At 40.1% G+C, this 18663-nt stretch overlaps 1 protein-coding gene across 1 annotated transcript; it reads right to left on the bottom strand.

The window, feature by feature from the left end:
* Positions 1-1640: 1640 nt before the first annotated feature.
* slc16a6b (solute carrier family 16 member 6b) lies at positions 1641-14147 on the bottom strand. Its single transcript, XM_066642478.1, has 7 exons — positions 13896-14147; positions 11116-11370; positions 9688-9831; positions 8373-8501; positions 7314-7590; positions 5724-6325; positions 1641-4910 (listed from the first exon to the last, which is right to left on the bottom strand). The coding sequence occupies exons 2-7, from the start codon at positions 11351-11353 to the stop codon at positions 4654-4656; spliced, it is 1647 nt and encodes a 548-aa protein (XP_066498575.1). The 5' UTR covers positions 11354-11370; positions 13896-14147; the 3' UTR covers positions 1641-4653.
* Positions 14148-18663: the final 4516 nt, after the last annotated feature.

Raw genomic sequence — 18663 nt, 5'->3', positions numbered from 1 at the left:
ATTCAATTAATATGACATTTTAACTGATTTCTATATCTTTTATTTATGCTGAGTTTTTTATTTTAATATATATTATAAATTGCTGTTCACTCTCAGTGTTTTTGATTATTTGTAGGATTCAAGCAAATTATTTTGTACATTTTCATACATCACTCTAACCTTGGGTTTCCCAAACTGTATATTTATTTTTAAATAAAACATTTCAAATAACATTTTTTATAACATGATGAACTTTGCAAGTAAGTACCTTTCCTTCTATTCCTAATGTAACACATTGTGCAGCAATGAATGTAAGTTATTGGAACCTCTACTTGCAAAGTTCATCACAAACTGAAGCAGCTGTATTACAACAGGATCATTAGAGTTTGGATTTTATGGAAACTATTCATCAAGAGAAAAAATGTTATTTGAAATGCTACCTGCTGCTCCACCGTGACGCCCACTTTATAAATTAGTTAATTAAATATTTTGATAATAATTCCAACCTTCTTAAAACAGTGGACCAATTTAGTCGCTGTCTGTTATAAGGACAGATGTGTCCTCATTATTTGAGGTGGATCAAAAGAACATCCTGGTGCTTTAACTGTTATTTGTTTGTGTTCTTCGAAAATGGAACCTAACTTGGGCCATGGATGATTACGTCAAACCAGAACATAAACCATAAAAACACACCGAGAAACAGCCTCTGTCAGTGAATGCAGTTTTTATCTTTAAATCTGTACCATAAAAATTATTTTTTTATTATAATTGTCCGGACAAACAGTGGCTCTCTCAGATCCTGTAGAATTTGTTTTAAAGTCACAGTACATTGATTTAGTTAAAGTAACACTAGGTAAGATTTAGTATTTTTGCTCCTGCGCTCCCCCTACAGGTGGTGGTGTCCTACCCTTCTCCATAATAGTGCTATTTCTGCAGTGCTGAGCCTGAAGTAGCAATGACAGAGACTCAGTGGATCATCACATAATAGCTGCTACTATTATATAGTATATATATATATATATATATATATGTGTGTGTGTGTGTCAGTAATTAAATCCCCTGTATTTATTTCAGTGCCGCTGTTACACGGATTGACCAGGAGGTGGCATTGGGTCACATTCAATAATACGGTGTTAAATGAGTGGTTTTATAAGTCTAAAATTATAAATTTAATTTACGTTTTGGGAAGTGGTTAAGTTCCATAAACCTAAGGCAAATATATGAATATAATGTAAAAATAATCAATTAAATATAATGTGTTGTGGTACACACAACAGTCCTAAAGAATTGTGGACACCTACTCCAACTACATCTATTGAAGACCTCAGGAGTGTGTTCCTCTTCACTGCAGAATTTCTCTGCTCTTCTGGGAAGGATTTACACTAGTTGTTGGGACATTGCTATGAAGATTTGATGGTATTCAGCCACATAACTATATATATTATATTATATATACTGTAGAAATATCAGTCTGCTCTTTTCCGACTACACAGGCTTGATTTTGGGGGCGAGTTATCTGGATAAACTTAGAAATCCTGCTTTGTGGAAGATGTCACAGCACCACAGTGCACCTCAAAAAAAACAAGAGCACACAGATGATCAAATTAATCATGTAAATTTATTCTAGTTTAAATAACAATAATAATAATAATAATAATACTCTAATTGCATGTATAGCAGTTGCAGCATTTCTGAGGCAAAATTTACAACATGATTTGGTTTTACAACATAAAAAAAAAAATAATAATATACAATGCCCAACGATCAAAATATAAAACAGACTGCAGTGCACAGATGAAATTTTCAAACGTCTTCAAGTCCTTACGCTGGCTCAAGTCACAACATGGTTTTTGTGTCTTTCAGTAAAATAAACATTTTAACACTCGATTTCCCTTCGCAGACCCTCCACCTACAGTGCTTTTCAAGTTTAATGATTCATTAAAAATATAACAAAATAAAACATTAAAACCTCAATCACACCATCATTCAGTATGGAGGAGAGAGAGAGAAGAGGAGGCAGGGACAGTATTTATAGATTGTAAAATATCTCCTTTAAACATGGTCAGTATTTAATCACTGACCGACCGTGTTTCAGAAGCAAGAGCCGGCTTACTCCTGTCTCTCTGGTTCACCACAGCACTCAGAGCCTGACACACACACATACCCAAAGACTTATGGACACCTTGTCCAAAATTTTTCATGAACTGAGGGGCAATGTTCAGGAGTGTGTTTCTCTCTTCACTGCAGTAACAGTCTCTGCTAGTCTGGGAAGGCTTGACAGTGAATGTAAGAACATTGCTGTGAGGGTTTGATGGCATTGAGGTCATTTTGGATTAGTTTTGGATCACAAACATAGCTCAAGCTCATCCTAATGGATGGGGCTTAATCCATCAGAACACAGTTCCACTGCTCCACATGGCTTTATTTCTCTTCTGACACTGGGCATGGTGGCCTCTGGCTCATGTGCAGCTGCTCCAGAGCATCCCATTTCATTTCATTTCATGCTGTGTGTGTCCACAGTGAGAGAGACACAGGGGTCTATAAACCTTTGGAGCAGAAGTTAAAACACACACACACACACACACACACACAGAGCCTCTAACAGAGAGTGCACCGTGAGTGTGTTGGTGGTCCCCATCATGCCTCAGGCCTCTACAGTTCAGCGTAAAACAATTTGATACATTTGTCCTTCTTCAGAGACACAGCTCAACATGGAAGACGAGAAGCTGGAGCAAGAACATCATCTGTCGTTTGTTTTGTTGTCCATCCTCTGTCTCTTACACCTCCAGAGGTCTGTTTTTCATATTAGTTTCACATTTTTCATTCCGGCTTCATATTGGAATGTTCCAATCCACCTTAAGAGCGACTTATGATTAAGCTGAAGTTGGTTTCTTATTCCTTCAAGTTTCATGCTGTAATGTGCTATTCCACCTTAAGAGTAGCAATGAAAAACTGTGGACATTATTTCAGTCCCAAGTTTCACCCAATAAACTTTGTGTTCCACCTTAACTGGTGCTTTTCAAAAAGCTGAAGTTGGCACTTTATTCATTCAGCTACTTTTGTGCTAGAGTTTTCCATTCCACCTTAAGAGCAATCTTAACGCAAAGGTGTTTTTTTTTGTTTAATAACTGTTTCATACTGCGTTTATCCGTTCCACCTTAAGAATTGCTATGAAAAACCTGGCATTTTCTTTATTCACCATTTAAGGTGGAATGAAAAAATTCCAATAAGAAAGCTTGTGCAGTGAGGATGTCTTTAGATATTTCATAGCAGCATTTAAGGTGGAGTGGAACATTACAATTAAAAAACTAGTGCATAAATAAGTCAGCTTCAGATTTTTAAGGTGGAATGGAACATTCAAATATGAAATCTGGTGCATGAATAAAAAGCTCTCTTTAAGGTGGAAAGTTAAATTCAAGCTTGATTTTTGTTAATGAATGTAGTAAATGTTTAACCCATAAACACCTCCAGAGTAAACAAACACACACACACACACACATACAGGCCTGAACCTGGACCTAAACAAGGGAACAGTTTTCCTGGAACATAAATAAAATAAACAAAATAAATTAACAGAGAGGCCTGTGTCCTGTTTGGTCCAAATGAAAAAAAGTAAATGAACTAAAAGAGAAGAGGTGAGAGGATGAGGCGGTGAGTGAAATTGTGAAGGTCTTTGGGTGGATCATTCAAGTCAATCGAGTTTTTCAGTGCGTATATGTGATGGTGATAAATAGTGTGTTTAAAGGTGCAGATTCTTCTGTGTACATCATTTCCTCATCAGTTCTGAGCAGCAGAGACGCGGAGGAGTATGAGAACCATGCATTAACCCTTTAAATGGCTCTAGGCCAGCAGTACCTGATTGTGGCATTCAGAGGAAGAAAAATGGTATTTGAATGTTAGTCTAGTTTATCAAAACACATGTATAACAACAAATAAAGCTGAAAGTTAGGGGCTCAGGACTGAAGGTTTAATCCTCTCAGTCAGTGGGAAAATAGGGCAATGAATGAACAGCACAGTCTCCTCCCTCCACATCCACAGCTTAAGTGCCCTTGAGAAAGACAAACCCCCCCCCCGTTCCCCAGGTGCTGAAGTGAGCTGCTTAATCCAGAGTACAGTGATCAGACACTGAAAACACAGCAGAATAAGAGTCCTGTGGCACACCTCTTGTGGTTCAAAGAGACATGACACTGATTGAAATTTTGGGCTTTTGGAATTACATATTTTTGCTTCCTGAAATATAATGATTTAAAATGTAAATTATAGTAGAATAATGCTCCAATACTGCCCCAAATGACAGCTGCAAATCTGACAAGTTTGGGTTCTGTTATTATTTTTATTACATATATGTTTCTTTTACTAAATTTGGGAGTAATTGGGGAGTTTGCTTTTGGAGTCCTTAAAGTTCATAAATTTAAAAGGTCAACAACTTGACGATTACTTATTTTTGGCAGTGGCTAGCATAGTGAATAAATAACACCACCAGGCATAATAAGATTCCTTGGGCAGGACTCCTGATACTCCATTCTCCTGCGTCTGTAACATGATTAAACTGATTCACACAAACGGAAATGATGTACACGTCTGAATCCCACACTCTGTGTTTCAGTATGTGTTTATTTCTGTGCGACTGAGTGAGTGTTTCTCTGTGTGTGTTTGTGTGTGTGTGTGTTTGTTTCAGACTGATGTTAAATCAGGCTGACTCTTTGTTTCTGGGCTGCTCTCCACAGCCAGGTCCATGTCCAGGAAATCTGCGGGAGTCTCCTCGCACTGTGTATTTTCCTGTTCGTCCCGCTGCGTCACACGCTTCCTATGGCACCTCAGTCCTAATTTTGCGGGTCTCACAAGACCCAGGAACAGCGTTCCCACACCCACGCCTGCTGCACTGGTGTAAAAAGCAGAGCCATAGTTCTGCGTAAAGTCTACCAGCGCTCCTGTATGAGACAGAGAATAGTGGTTTAGTGAAAGAGTAAAACATTTTTAAGTACATAACCAATTATAGAAAAATGGGCCGTCCCTTCCCTAACATTTAAAGATTTTTCTGGGGACTGAAAATGACTTTACTGAACTGATACGCCAAAATCACATGCCTCTGGACCCAGTGGAAATCACAGACGTACAGTAGTTTGCTGTTTATGCAACTAGTTTCATAGAAGTATGTCTGAATTTGTGTTCCACCTTAAATCACGAAGCAGTTACAGTTTAGCACCAGCACACGGATGAGGTTGAACACACACTTGAAGACAAGACTTTTTGTTTTCCATTATCTACTTTCGGTCTCTGTTGGTAGTGCATCCATTCAGTCTTTATCCAGAAAAACAGGGCTGGACAATAATTCAATATCAATAACTATCACAATATCAAATGTTTCAATAACAATATGATAACAATAAGATGACGGTCATTAGAGGGCTCTGTCAATAGTTCAGCACTTAAAGTTAAGGTTAGTTTAAAAGTATTAATATAGACAAAGCCTAGAGGCAGTTGTTTGATGGTGATGTCATGTTTTTTGTTAGTTTTCTGAAGTTTTTCAGTGGATTTTATATTGTTCATATCGATATCAGAATCATATCATATCGACTGGATTTAAAGAAACATATTGTGATATATATTTTGGCCATTTCATCCAGCACTAGGAGATTATGTTTGAGTCATAACAGTCCCAAAATCTGTGGCTAAAACCAACCAGCACAGACTCGACTCGACAGAGAATGACGTAGAGTGAGCTGAAGAAAGCAGAACTGTACCTGCCAGTGGTGGACCAGCCAGCCCAGCGAAGCTCTGGATAAAAACGTAAACCCCAACGGCTGACGGCATCCTCTCGATGCCCACCACATCGTCCTCGGCCAGCATGGGAATGTGGGAGGAGCCTACAGTGCCGAATAGAAAGCCACACGCAGCACAGCAGGTCGCCAGCCCCCAGAACTCGGACACGGTGGTGAAGAGCGCCAGCACCAGGCCAAGCAGAGTGGTGCAGATCAGCAGGATGTAGATCTTACGGATCGGACGGCGGTTCAGCACCCAGCCGATGGACAGGCGTCCGAATATTTCTGACACGGCCATGGTGGACAACATGTAGGTGGCCTGGTCACGCTCCAGGCCGCAGCTCACGCTCAGGTCGATCACGTAGAGCTGAGGAGCGAAAAAGCCTAGTGTGGCGAAGAGGCCGAAGAGAGCGTAGCAGATGAAGCTGAGGTCCCTGAGCACAGAGAAGTCCAGGAGTTTCACTCTCTCTATCTTTTCCTGCTCCTGCTCTGGGGGCTGTTTTAAAGGAGTGGAAAGCTCAGGTTCCTCCTTTTTTTTCTCCTCCGGTTCTGAGGTTTGTTGCGAGCTCTGATCGGCACTCCGGCTAGGACGGGACCACACAAACAACAACCGCACAGATATTACATTTCTGCATAACACCCTCCAATAAAGTACTGATTATAAAGGACGATTAGAAAAATTAATCACCAACAGAATCACTGATTTAAAGTAAATTATCATGATACATTTTAGCCAAAAATTAAACACTCCATTAAGTTAAATATAATTTGAGACATTGTGGCTGTGAAATGCCTGTGAGATTAGGAGCCGAAGAGCACAAAACGCTTTAAACAAGCTAAAATGAATTCACATAATCCATACAAATTTAAACAGATTCAGGCTTCGTTTCCTGCAACTCTCTTGAAATGTTTTTTAAAATATTTTCAGTTCATTGTTGGTTGAAATTGCGAATGCAGAACCCATTGATGTGAGGGGCCTACGGTCACTCAGTGGAACCTTAATTTCAACTTATTTTCTTAAAATACACAAGCTATGATGGAAGTATTCTCCCTCTTCTCCACAGTGGAACACAGTTTTGTTTTTTAATGAAACATCTGTGACCTGCTTTGGTCAGAACCCCACAAGCCCCACAGCAGCCTGCTTTCAGCGCCTATTCCTTTAAATGATAAGCTGCTGTTCACCCCAAACCTGAGCGCACAGCAGTGGGGAGCGAGGAGCAGAAGCTCTGGTTTTTATCCGTTTTCGCTTAGTTCTCTTTTTTCTCAGTTTTTACTCAGTGCTCTTATTTCTCTGCACTTGTTGAGTCTGTTTTGCTGTGTTTAACCTCGTCTTTGCGCACTTAGATAAGCGTGGGTCCAGCGCTGTGATTGGACAGACTCAGACTTGGGGGCGGGGCCATTCTAAAGCCTTTTCGCTTGACGTAAGGAGCGGAACAGAATCAAAACTGCTTGTTTTATCCCGTGTTTTCTGATTTAGACAGCACATAGAAAAATGACTTGTTTCACAGTGTAACACACATCTGAAATCAAGTCTTAATTAAGAAACTATATCTCTGTATGATGTAATCCTACCTTTGTCCCTCAGACAAGTTTGTTCTGGATGAGGAGATGGACTGCACTCCGGAGTCCACAGAGCTGAAGGAGGTCCGGGTAAATTCGTTCTCCACCTCATAGTTGGTTTGGTTTTGTTTAAGGGGTGACTCTTGCCCCTCCTCCTCTGAAACAGAGGGTTTTGACTGGATAATGATGGGTCGCAGCAGAGCTCCAAAGGCAATGACTGATGCCTGAAGAAATCCAATTACAATCAGACATTTCCTCCAGCCGACGTGATCCTTCAACAAGGTCAGGGCTACGGAGGGAGATGAAACAGAGGTGGTGTGAGACACGGAGCACTGAACAATTCTTTAACAAGATATTCTATTTTTTAATCTAATTTTTTACATCTTCCCTTGGGAAAAATTACCCACACTTAAGTTTAACTGTTTAGCCAAAAAGATTTTTTATAAATGTGACCCAGAAGCATAAAGGAATAAGACATAAGTGCATAATCTCAAACAACAAAATAAAAAGAAGCAAATTTTGTACACAAATTCACTGTAAGATTGTCTACTTTTCTGCAGGCCATCTAGTGGCCATACCATACTAGTGGGATGGAAGCCAACTGGCACAGATGGCCTGGTTTTCTGGTGTAAATCTGGTGATAGAGGGGTCCTGGCATGTGCATGTTCATGCCAAGTTTATTAAGAAAGAAAATACATGCGGTCCTGTTCCTGTGTTCTGTTTTTCAGAATGACTTTCTGAAATATAACTACAAAATATAAACATCTTGCATTGTCCGACTTTGTTCAATCATAGTTATTACACATCAAATCTCACACACACACACACACACACACACACACACACCTAAGTCCACATAAATGGAATCCAATAAAATGTTTTCCTTGTTTCAGATTAAAAAGGACACTTTTGTCTCTCACTTTTATGAAACAGCCTTTGTACTGTCAGTGCTTTGGGTGTATTAACAGTTCTGTATTGTATATGTTATGTTGTGCTGCTAGTGAGGAATGAAAGAGGAATGGTAAGGAAACAATACCCAATTGTCTGTGTCCGAGAGTGTGTTATCGTTACCTGGAGCTAAGGCGAACAGGGAGAAGCACTCTCCGGTCGAAGCGACGGATGTGACGAGTGATCGTCTTTTGCTGAAGTACTGCGAGAGGATGGTAACCGTGGGCAGGAAGGTGAGGCAGTAGCCCAGGCCTGTGAACAGACAGCATAAAGGATAACAGCCACTGGCGCCCTCTACTGACACGGAGGATTTAAGCAGGGCATGCACCAGGCCACTGGCTTCCACAGGACTCTGACATAATTCTGAAAGAAAACTGCAATTTAAAAAAACAAAAAAAGAAGAAGAAAAAAGGAAAGAGAAACAAAGGAGAAAACAAGAAAGAATTTGCTGGATTAGAGTGCATCTCAGTTTTAGGAAAAGAAAGTGCTCTGATAATCGGGGGAAGACTAGCAGTGCGTAGGGTGTTGAGATAAAGAAAGAAAATAACATCAAAAATATATCTTGCTTTTTTCAAAAGAAGGAAAGTGAATTAAATAATCGTCATTTTCACTTTGATTGATACTGAATAAAAGTGGGCATCCACAGGATTGTACATATTACAAATGAATGATGAGATCAGGACTGCAATTCTGTAAGAAACGATGCTCAGATCAGACAAACCACTGCTCGGATTCCCTCAGTAGTTTCAGGAAAACGATGAATTAAGACTTTGAACAGAAAATATAAAGCACACATTTTGGTGTTTGTTGGAGATTGAGCAGGGAGTGGACAACAGGGAAGTGGAGCCTAGAAGCGCTGGTTAAACCTGTTGTAAACTGTAGTAGTGTTGTAATAAGAGATAAGCTGCAGGTTTGAAGTTAAAGGATTAGGATTACCATTCTGTTCCTTGATGACACTGCAGCTCTGTCCCTATACATGCTGCTGTTAGACTTTACAACCAACACTCCTCCCAGTAAACCATCTACACCGACACTTTACTTAAAATAAGAATACAGAATGTAAATACATTTGGACAATATATAACGTGCAATATTTTAATCCATTTAATTGTAAATATATTTTCATAATTATAGTAATTACTAAGTTTTTCTTTATTACATTTATTTCTATTACTGAGTAATTTGCTGTCACTTTGCTGCTGTAACACTTTGAAGTTTGCCACTGTGGGACTAATAAAGGATTGTCTTATCTTTTATATTATACCTTCAGTATATATTCATACACTAAACAGTTTAATAGTATTTAAAAGCTCTACAACCCCAGTGTGGCTCGGTATTAGTATGACAGATAGAGGGCTATGAGAATGATAAGAGTTAAAGACAACTGAACAAACACCACACAGAAACACACACTTATACAGGTGTGCAGGGAAAGTACCTGAGATGAGGCCCACAGTGACGTACATCTGGTCGACAGAGTGTGTGAAGGCCGTGCTGATCGTCCCGAGGCTCATTAGGAATCCTCCCAGCATTACCACTGGCCGGTAGCCGAAGCGGTTACTCAGCACCGAGGACAGAGGAGCTGTGGAGAAAGTAGAAATTAACAGAGTATTGAAAATAAAATGAACGCTAATTCAATACCACGACTCCCTATCAATCCTGGACTAGTTTGACAACCTGGATCAACTTTCTCCAGTTTTAATCCAGTGTAAATCAAACCCCGAGTTCACACTCGAAGGCGAGAGCGCAACAGGAGTCCAGTCATATCCTACGAGAGTAGGCGACCTGTGGCAGTGATTTGGTGTTAAAGTGACAAGCGTAAAATTGAATTTGGGTTTTTCTCTGATTTATGCAAATGAGATACATCATGGAGACGCAACAATGCGATATGAATCAACGATATATATTCATTATCATTTAAAGCCGTGTTCATTTTGGGAGCTGATTCTGATTTAGTTTACGTCTTAGTGTGTATAAATATGTATTAGATTTAGTCTCATTTTAGTCATTAAATTAGTGTTTATTTTAATCTAGTTTTAATTGATAAAAACTAAAATCATTTTAGTCTATTTTTAGTCCATTAAAATTATCCAAATTATAATCATGTATTTGTAATGTTTTTACATTTTAAAAGTATCAATTATCACTGACTTTCATAAACAATTGTTTAAAATGGTTGAAGAATCGCTTCTTTTTAAATTGCCACTCTCATCGTTCTGACAACAGCAAACACACAGAACATTTTCCAGATTTTATTTCCTTGCTGATTTGTGCTCCTAAATCAGAAATAATGGGTCATTAATCAGTCTTTCACATTATTGTTACATTTTATCAGCTGCCATAAAGTGCAAAAAATTTCATCATATTTCTTTTCTTGATTATTTTTATTTATGTTTCATCTAGTTAATGTGGGGAGAAATATCAGCGAATAACAAGCGGGTGTTCTGATTTAGACAAAGCAGGTCACAGACGTTTCATTGAGAAACAGAACTGTGGTTTACTGTAGACAAAAAAAGGTAAAATATTTCCTTTTTAAATTCAGAGAGTGTGTATTGCAGTGCGGCCACGCAGGCTGATCTCAGTCGGGTTTATTGTGGATAAAAGCCCTGTTTATGTCTGTGGTTCTCTGAGAGATTAGTGTGCTGGTGCAGAAAACTGCACCATTCAGCTCCTTTCAGCTGCAGTGTGTGTGTGTTTTCACAGAAGCATGCCAAGACTTTTTTTCTCTCATTAGAAGACAAGAGAAGACATTATTATTACTGCTTTTTTGTTACCATTATTAAAAAGGACATTATGAAGCTAGAGCTCTCCGGAAGTTCATTCCTAAAACACTGTGCTAACTCGCGGTGAAGGCAGGGTGTCTAACCTGTGAAGGTCATGACGAAGACGCAGATGGAGATGATCCAGGACACTCTGCTGTTGGACTCTTCAAAGTGGCTCGTGAGGTCCTGCAGGAAGATGCCGAAGATCTTGATGATGCCGTAGGTGAAGACCTCTGTGAAGAAGAAGGCCACAGCCACGGCCCAGCCCCAGCCTCCATCAGGAACCTGGGCGTAAACATTGGGGCTCATGCATCCTCGCAGTGTGGGTACCAGGCCCTTCATTCCTCCCAGATCTTCGTCTGAAGAACAACAAGGGTCAAATATTAGCGTGTTGTTTTCAAATTGTAGCTTTTAAAAACTTTTCCGCAGCTGAAACAAGACCCCAAGCCAGTTTCCTGTGTGCTGTTGACATCAATCTGATTCTGCTCTGCTTCTAATGTCAAGTGCAGAGACTTTACAATCACAATGCCCCTGGAAGGAACAGGTGCTGAAAGCGGGCGTTCTGAACAGGGCTGTTTAGACAAGGGGAGAACACTGCTGTGGGACTCGTGGGGTTTGGACCAAAGCAGGTCACAGATGTTTCATTAAGAAACAGGGAAAATATATCCCCTTAATGTGCTGGAGGGTAACACACACTGCCCAGATCTGCCACATCAACTGACACAACCCCACACCAGCTAGTGCAACCGAGATTAAGAGAAAGAGACCTTCTGGTCACCCAGAGAGCGAGTTTTTGCTGTTTGTGCTAAGAAGCTTTTGAGGAGAACGTCTGGTTCCATTCACATCCGCTGGGCGCAGTACTTTACACCAAGACATTCACATTATTTACATCTTAATTAACCGCGCTGCTTCAGTAACTCAACAAGTGTGTGATTGACTTATCTCATGAAATAAAACTTCTGACCTCTTTTCATAAATTTACAAAATGACATCATCGCCACACCAGGACAAACCAGTACACCCCGTTCACCCTTAAGCCTGTGCCTCCCATCCCCAGCTGATCAGGAACCCGAGCCCTATCGCAATCCAGATCCACCCGGAACAAGGTGTTCCAGCAGAGCACAGGGACACAGAGAGAGAGTGTGAGAGGGGGAGTGTATGTGTGTTTGTGTGAGAGAGAGAGAGATGCAGGGATAGACACAGACTGAAAGAGGGAGAGAGAGAAAGAGTGTGATGAATGGGCAAATATACTGTAGAGAGATAGAGAGAGAGAGAGAGAGAGAGAGAGAGAGAGAGAGAGAGGGGAGAAATGCATGACAGAAAAAGCAGAGGCACAGAGAGACAGAGGTAGAGAGGGAGAGAAAGACAATAAGAGGGGGGGGGGGTATGATGCTGACTGATGCTGCTGGTGTCTCTGTCTCTGCGCTGTGATCTGCAGTCAGGGCTTTATCTGAGATGCAGCGTTCACTTAGTAATGAACTAAACACTGAACCTGATACTGAACTCCACCTCTTCACAAAAATATTCACTAAATCCAAGGCCAGTTTTATTTATAGAGCAGAAAAATATAAAGGAAACTAAAGAATAAGGGCTACTTGGATCAAAGTAACAATAAAAAAATTATTAAAATCAAATAAATATATGCTTCTGTGTGATTAATGTGTTGGTTCAGGATCTATATACTGCAGCTTACAGTTTAGAAAAATGTGATCACTCTCCTCTATGTACTTCCTGTTTTACAAACTCTTTTTAAAGATGTTGAGAGGAAACACTGATGTGAGAAACTGTCGAGTCTGCCTTTACACCGGGTTTTTATCACATTGTGGGGACTTCTCGTCTTTACAGAACCCCACAATGTAAATGATTCCAATATACGTTAAGGTTAATGCAGGGTAAGAGTTAGGGAAATGGTTAAGTTTAACGAAAGCTAAGTAGTTATAGTTAAGCTAGAGTTATAGTTAAGTTATAGTTATGCTACACCTCCACAGAATGAATTCAAGTTAATGTAATGTCCCATCAATTACTGAAAACAAACGCGCCTGTGTGTGTGTGTTCCAGCAGACTGGATGACGCAAGGGGTAGCGCAGAGCGTTGCAGTAGCACTGATGGGAAGATCCGAATCTCTAATATGAACCGATACAGTGCTCCAAAGCATCGATCATCTGATTCACTCATTCATCTTCTTTACTCTATGATGAGTCAACTTTTCAATCTCTCTCTCTCTCTCTCTCTCACACACACGCTCTCTCTCCTCCACTTCTCAAATATAGTCACACAGCTGTTACAACGTGGCGTTTGTAGTGTTCATGGTCATTTATTCATTCACACACACACACATATACTATACTTAACACATTGATATTGCAGTTAATACATTAATACATTATCTCGCAGGATTAAGATTCAAAAGTTTTAACTAGCATATAAATGTAGTGTAATATTTTAATACAACTGCAAGGCTTCAAAACCACTTTTATAACATTAAATACCTTGCACAAGTCTTCAGCCTAGAATAGATCACAGTGGCCTATTCAAATTTAAATGAGGTCCAACTGAGTCATTGCAAAGATTCACTTGAAATGAACGACTCCTAACGCGGTGATGCCAAAGCACCACAGCGGACAGCGGCGCCGGTTCTTAATGTGACTTTAACCACAGATATATCTCACAGAATCATATCCAAACCTTGTTTAAAATCATTAAAGAAAAACACACGAGTCTGTCCGACTTATTTCACCGCTCCTACACAGAGCGAGGCTGAAATTGGCTAATTTTTCTCAAGCTTCTCGCTGGAATTCACCGTTCCACCTTAAATTTGTAGCGGTTAGTCTGTGTCCGCCAGGTTTGAGAGGGGAATTTAACCCGTGTGCTGAGGTTAACTTACCGAAAACGCCGAGGAAAACTTGAGGAATGTTGGAGGCTAGGGAAAATAAATTTGATCAAGAAAAATCGATAAAAATGCGCTAAAACTTCGTTAACCGGTTCATGGCAGCGGAGAGAGGTCTGAGTCGATTAAAAATAAACGGAACAGAGACGCGGGTTTTTCTTTTTTTTCTCTTCTCTGCTTTTCTCTTTTCCCTCGTTCTATTTCTCTTTCCCCTTGTCTGTCTTCGTTTCCCTCTGTCTGTCTTTTATCTTTTCTTTCGCGCGGTACCGGTATGAGCCGGTATTGAGGCGCGAAGCGCGTGCGCGCGAAAGGGGGAGGGGGGTAGGGGTTAGTGCCACATGCTACAGCTGTGTTTGTTAACATTAACATTAATACATTGTATTTTAAGCAAATAATGGCTTAATATATACATACACTCATCATACCAAGAATTTTCATATTCATACAGCACAATATATATATATATATATATATATATATATATATATATATATATATATATATATATATATATATATTATTTTATATATATATATATATATATTGTCTTAATTAAGTTTTGATGTTATGATGTGTGTGTGAGAAAAAAGAGGGGCGGAAGATGAAGGGACTCTGTGTTTATGTATCTGTGAGAGAGTGAAGGCCTCTGTGTGTGTGTGTTTGTGTGTGTGTGTGCCTATTCCGGGTAGAACAGGTTCATTCCGGTTCTGTGCTGCAGCTCAGGCGCGGGGAGCCGCGCTGATGGAGGAGTGTGTACTGATGAAGTAGCTACACATATCTGATGTTGGGGTCGGTGTAAGCCCCTCGAGGACGGAGCCGCCGGCCAAAAGATTTTTGATTTATTTATTCGTTTTTGTTACGTTGTAAGGAAAGAGCCTCGTGCTACAGGAGGACGTGATGACGTCATGAATGTCGACCCGCCCCTAGCTCTGAGCCCTGTGTGAAAATCTGCTTCTGCCTTGGACCGTCTCACTGTTATATTGCATTACATTACACTAACAATATAAGTTTAACACTCTACACTTTATCATTCACATTTCAGTCCGGGGGCAATTAATAAAGGGGTTAATAAAGTATGCAGAACAACAACAAAATTATTGTCTGACATTGGACAGTGACTACACACGCACACACACACACACACACATATATATATATATATATATATATATATATACATAAAAGTACAAAAGTCTTAGGCACTTAAGATTATTATTTAAAATAATGTACCTTTTCAGTAAGCATGCTGCTCATATAAAAGTATAAATATTTACAATAAATAAATAAATGCAGTAAAAGGATTCATTAAAGTAAAAGTAAAAAAAAAGTAGACGCTGTGTTGTGAGCAAGTGAAGAACAGTGTGTTTCCAAATGTTCTCTTGATCGTATGGATTTGTTAAATCTACAGCACATTTCATTTAACACAATGAATATTTATTAACCTCTGACACCAGGCACTGGACAACCACCTCAAATAACACTTGACTGTATTCTCACACACACAGACACATAGTATCAAAAACACTGGAATAATGGGTCTGGGTTTATTTGAATATTGAGGAGGTTGTGGGTTTTCTGAGCAGATAAACTCTTACTACCTATAAACAGCTTTTTAATCCTCATTTTCTCAGGTGTCTAAAACTGGGTGTCCCATGAGTGGGGGTGGGGGGGGGGGGGTGGACAGTGAGGGTAGAAACAGGGAGGTGGTTTTATTGTTATGGTTGATTGTTTCCTTTCATGTGTGTATTATAGTGTGTTTATGTGTATCAGGATTAGAGTTCAGTTTCTTCATGCTGTCGCTGCTGGTTTTCCACGTTCTCTCTCAGACGGAGCCCGCTGCTATGTTTCTGCTGGAGTTTAACAGCTGATACGTTCAGACGCTGCTCAAAGTCAAAAGGACAGAGTCTGATAAAGGACCTTTGTTCTGTAAAGAGCTCTTACATCATTCAGGCTTTAGGGTCAAGAGGGTGCACTAGAGAGAGATGAAGAGAATAAGTTCAAGGTGTCGACTCGGCTCCATTCTCCTAACCCCAATCCCCGTCCATATTCATCATCATCATCAGTGAGGGTCAGGGACTGGTGTTGGGGATTAGTTCTGGATCAGAGTCGCCACTCAAACTCATCCCAAAGGTTTTCGGGGTCCTACAAACTTTCAGAGACACATAGTGTGACGACCTCAGATGTCAGGTTAAATTGTAAGAATGGCGCACGCACACAAACACACACACACACATACACACACACACACACACTGCTGACACAGCCGGCGCTGTAACTCCTCAGAGATGGCAGTGAAGAGGAGTTCAGTTAATTTAGTTAAAACGTATGTAAAAAAACATGACCTTCAGTCCTCTGTGTTCTGCTAATAGGTCTCTCACACACTCTCTCTCACACACACACACACACATACACACACACACACGCACACACACACACACACACAGAGAAAGTATCCACTATGAGTTTTCCAGTCATAGGGATATATAAAGGGATATATGACATGGAACAGCTGACTCATGATAAGAACGCAGAGGAATGTCAGGAGAAATGGATGAAATGGACCTTGTTTAAGCATCAAAACGATGAGAACTGAAATGTTGATGTTATAGGAACAAGCTGCAGAGCCACCCCATCTTCCTTCTATCATTGGTTTGTTTGGTTGTTTCTGTACATGTATAAGGTCTTTGTAAATGAAAAAATATGCTTAAGAAAAGTTGAAGAAAAAGAAATGCTGTGGATTGATCTGTATTTTTCGTCTTTGATATGTATTTCTCACTTCAACAAACAAACAACAACAAATAATTAACAAGGGCCCTTAAGTCCTTATCTAATCCTGGCACTGCTCATCTGCATCAGCCTTTAAAGCAGGTCACACTAAAGGGTGGGTTTTCCTCAGACATGACGGATATAAACACTGAGTGTGGATCAGAGGAAACTACAATGGAACACACTCTCTGTCCAAAATAACCAGCCAAATCTGGACTGAGCAGGGTTTCTTTTTACTGATCACCTCCTTTTGCACACACTTCTCAGCAGACTTTGGCCTTTGGCCTGTGAGCAGAGTGGTGTTGAAATATAACACTGGGCCATTCCTGAGTCTCTCTGTAATATTCACTGTGCTCCAGAGTCTTTCTGTAATATTCTCTGTGCTCCAGAGACTCTCTGTAATATTCTCTGTGCTCCAGAGTCTTTCTGTAATATTCTATGTGCTCCAGAGTCTTTCTGTAATATTCTCTGTGCTCCAAAGCAATCACTGTAGAGTGTTCAGAACCATGAACAGCTCAGAACTAAACCCAAAAACACATCTGGTTAAGCTCCACTGTTTTTCTTGGCAGGAATTTTTACTGTCATTTTTTTTTACCTCCATGTTTCCTTTTCAAAGTGACATGAGTCTGTTTGAGAGAGTCGAGGCCACATCACAGACGTCTGCAGAAAAAAGGAAACAATGACTAGTGTCCCAAGACCGGACAGAGCTGAGGAAGTGAGCAGTCACTCTGTTCCTGCCCCGGTGTGAGATTCCAGTTAAAGAGGGATATTTTTGGAAAAGCAGGTCCTAGTCTGTGAAGAGATTACAGTTCTCCGGTTATTATAATAACTCTTATGTATCTTGATGAAACGTGGCTGGAATCAAAAGAGTCATGGAGCAGGAGGAACGTAGCAGTCAACACTTGGAGAGTAGGAGAATCCTGAACAACACGAATCAAAGGACAGACAGAACTAGCTCAAAAAACCTGACTCTGAAATGAATGGAGCAAAGCGACAAATGAAACTCCCAAGAATAAGCAAAGTATCAACAGGGGGTCAACAGGCATCGTACATGTAAAGTGGGCAAAGCGGCAGAAAATGTTCAAGATTCCATCATGACATCATGAACCAACAGCATCAACAACATTATAACACCATCTGCCAATAAAACATACAAGAAAATCATGACATCTTCAACAAATCAGCATCAATATTAACATGGCAACATCAACAATCGAAGTCAAGAACACTATAACATCACGAGTCAACCAGTGCTGAAACCATTATGACATCATCACCATTCAGCTTCAAAACTAGCATATGATCAGTTGCCAATCAATGTCAAAAATATGGCCATTATGATATAATCAGCCTATTAGTGTCAAGACCAATATGACATCATCAGAAAATTTGTGTCATCAGGCATCAAAGCAGGTATAGCATCATCAAACTGTCAAAGTGTCAGGAGCATTATGACATTATCAGACAATGTATGTGAGGACCAATATGACATATTCAGCAAACTGGTGTCTGGAGCATTATGACATCATCAGACTATCAGAAGTCCTCTGTCCATTTCAGAGTCCAGACACTCTGTTCTTTCAAAGAGATTTACAGGATTAAACCTAAGAAATATCAAATAAGAGAAAACATGACGTATAAAAGTCTGTAAGATAAAAAGACCGGGAGAACTAAAACACAGTGGGACAGTGGGAGTCACTGTGAGTGCTTTCCCAGTAACAGAGAGGTGTTAGTGCAGTGAGGATATGAGTTCAGCAAAGTGTTGATGTTCTGTAGTTGAGAGTTTTCTTTGTTCTGTTAGAGGTCTCGGCCCTAGGACCCACTGTTCTGAGAATCATCCACACAAACAGGGACATCAGCACACAGCGGAGACATGAACATTTAATTCAGATTGATGTTACGTCCTTACACATACAGATGCTTTCTGATTTACACCTTTTTCGTTCCCAGAATGCTTCACACAGAAGAACTGTACCTAAAGATGATGTATTATGATGAA

Source organism: Hoplias malabaricus, chromosome 13, assembly GCF_029633855.1.
Source record: "Hoplias malabaricus isolate fHopMal1 chromosome 13, fHopMal1.hap1, whole genome shotgun sequence".
Lineage (NCBI taxonomy): Eukaryota > Metazoa > Chordata > Actinopteri > Characiformes > Erythrinidae > Hoplias > Hoplias malabaricus.
Note: the sequence above shows the minus strand (reverse complement) of the source record. Positions and strands in the feature narration are given on the sequence as shown.

Bases quoted from the DNA above. Each gene is read 5' to 3' on its own strand.
- slc16a6b (XM_066642478.1), bottom strand. From the start codon at position 11,353: ATGAAGGGCCTGGTACCCACACTGCGAGGATGCATGAGCCCCAATGTT. The intron at 9,832-11,115 runs GTTAGACACCCT...CTTTCTCCACAG, and splicing joins CTTCGTCATGACCTTCACAG to CTCCTCTGTCCTCGGTGCTG. The intron at 7,591-8,372 runs GTAACGATAACA...CTCCCTCCGTAG, and splicing joins CCTGTTCGCCTTAGCTCCAG to CCCTGACCTTGTTGAAGGAT.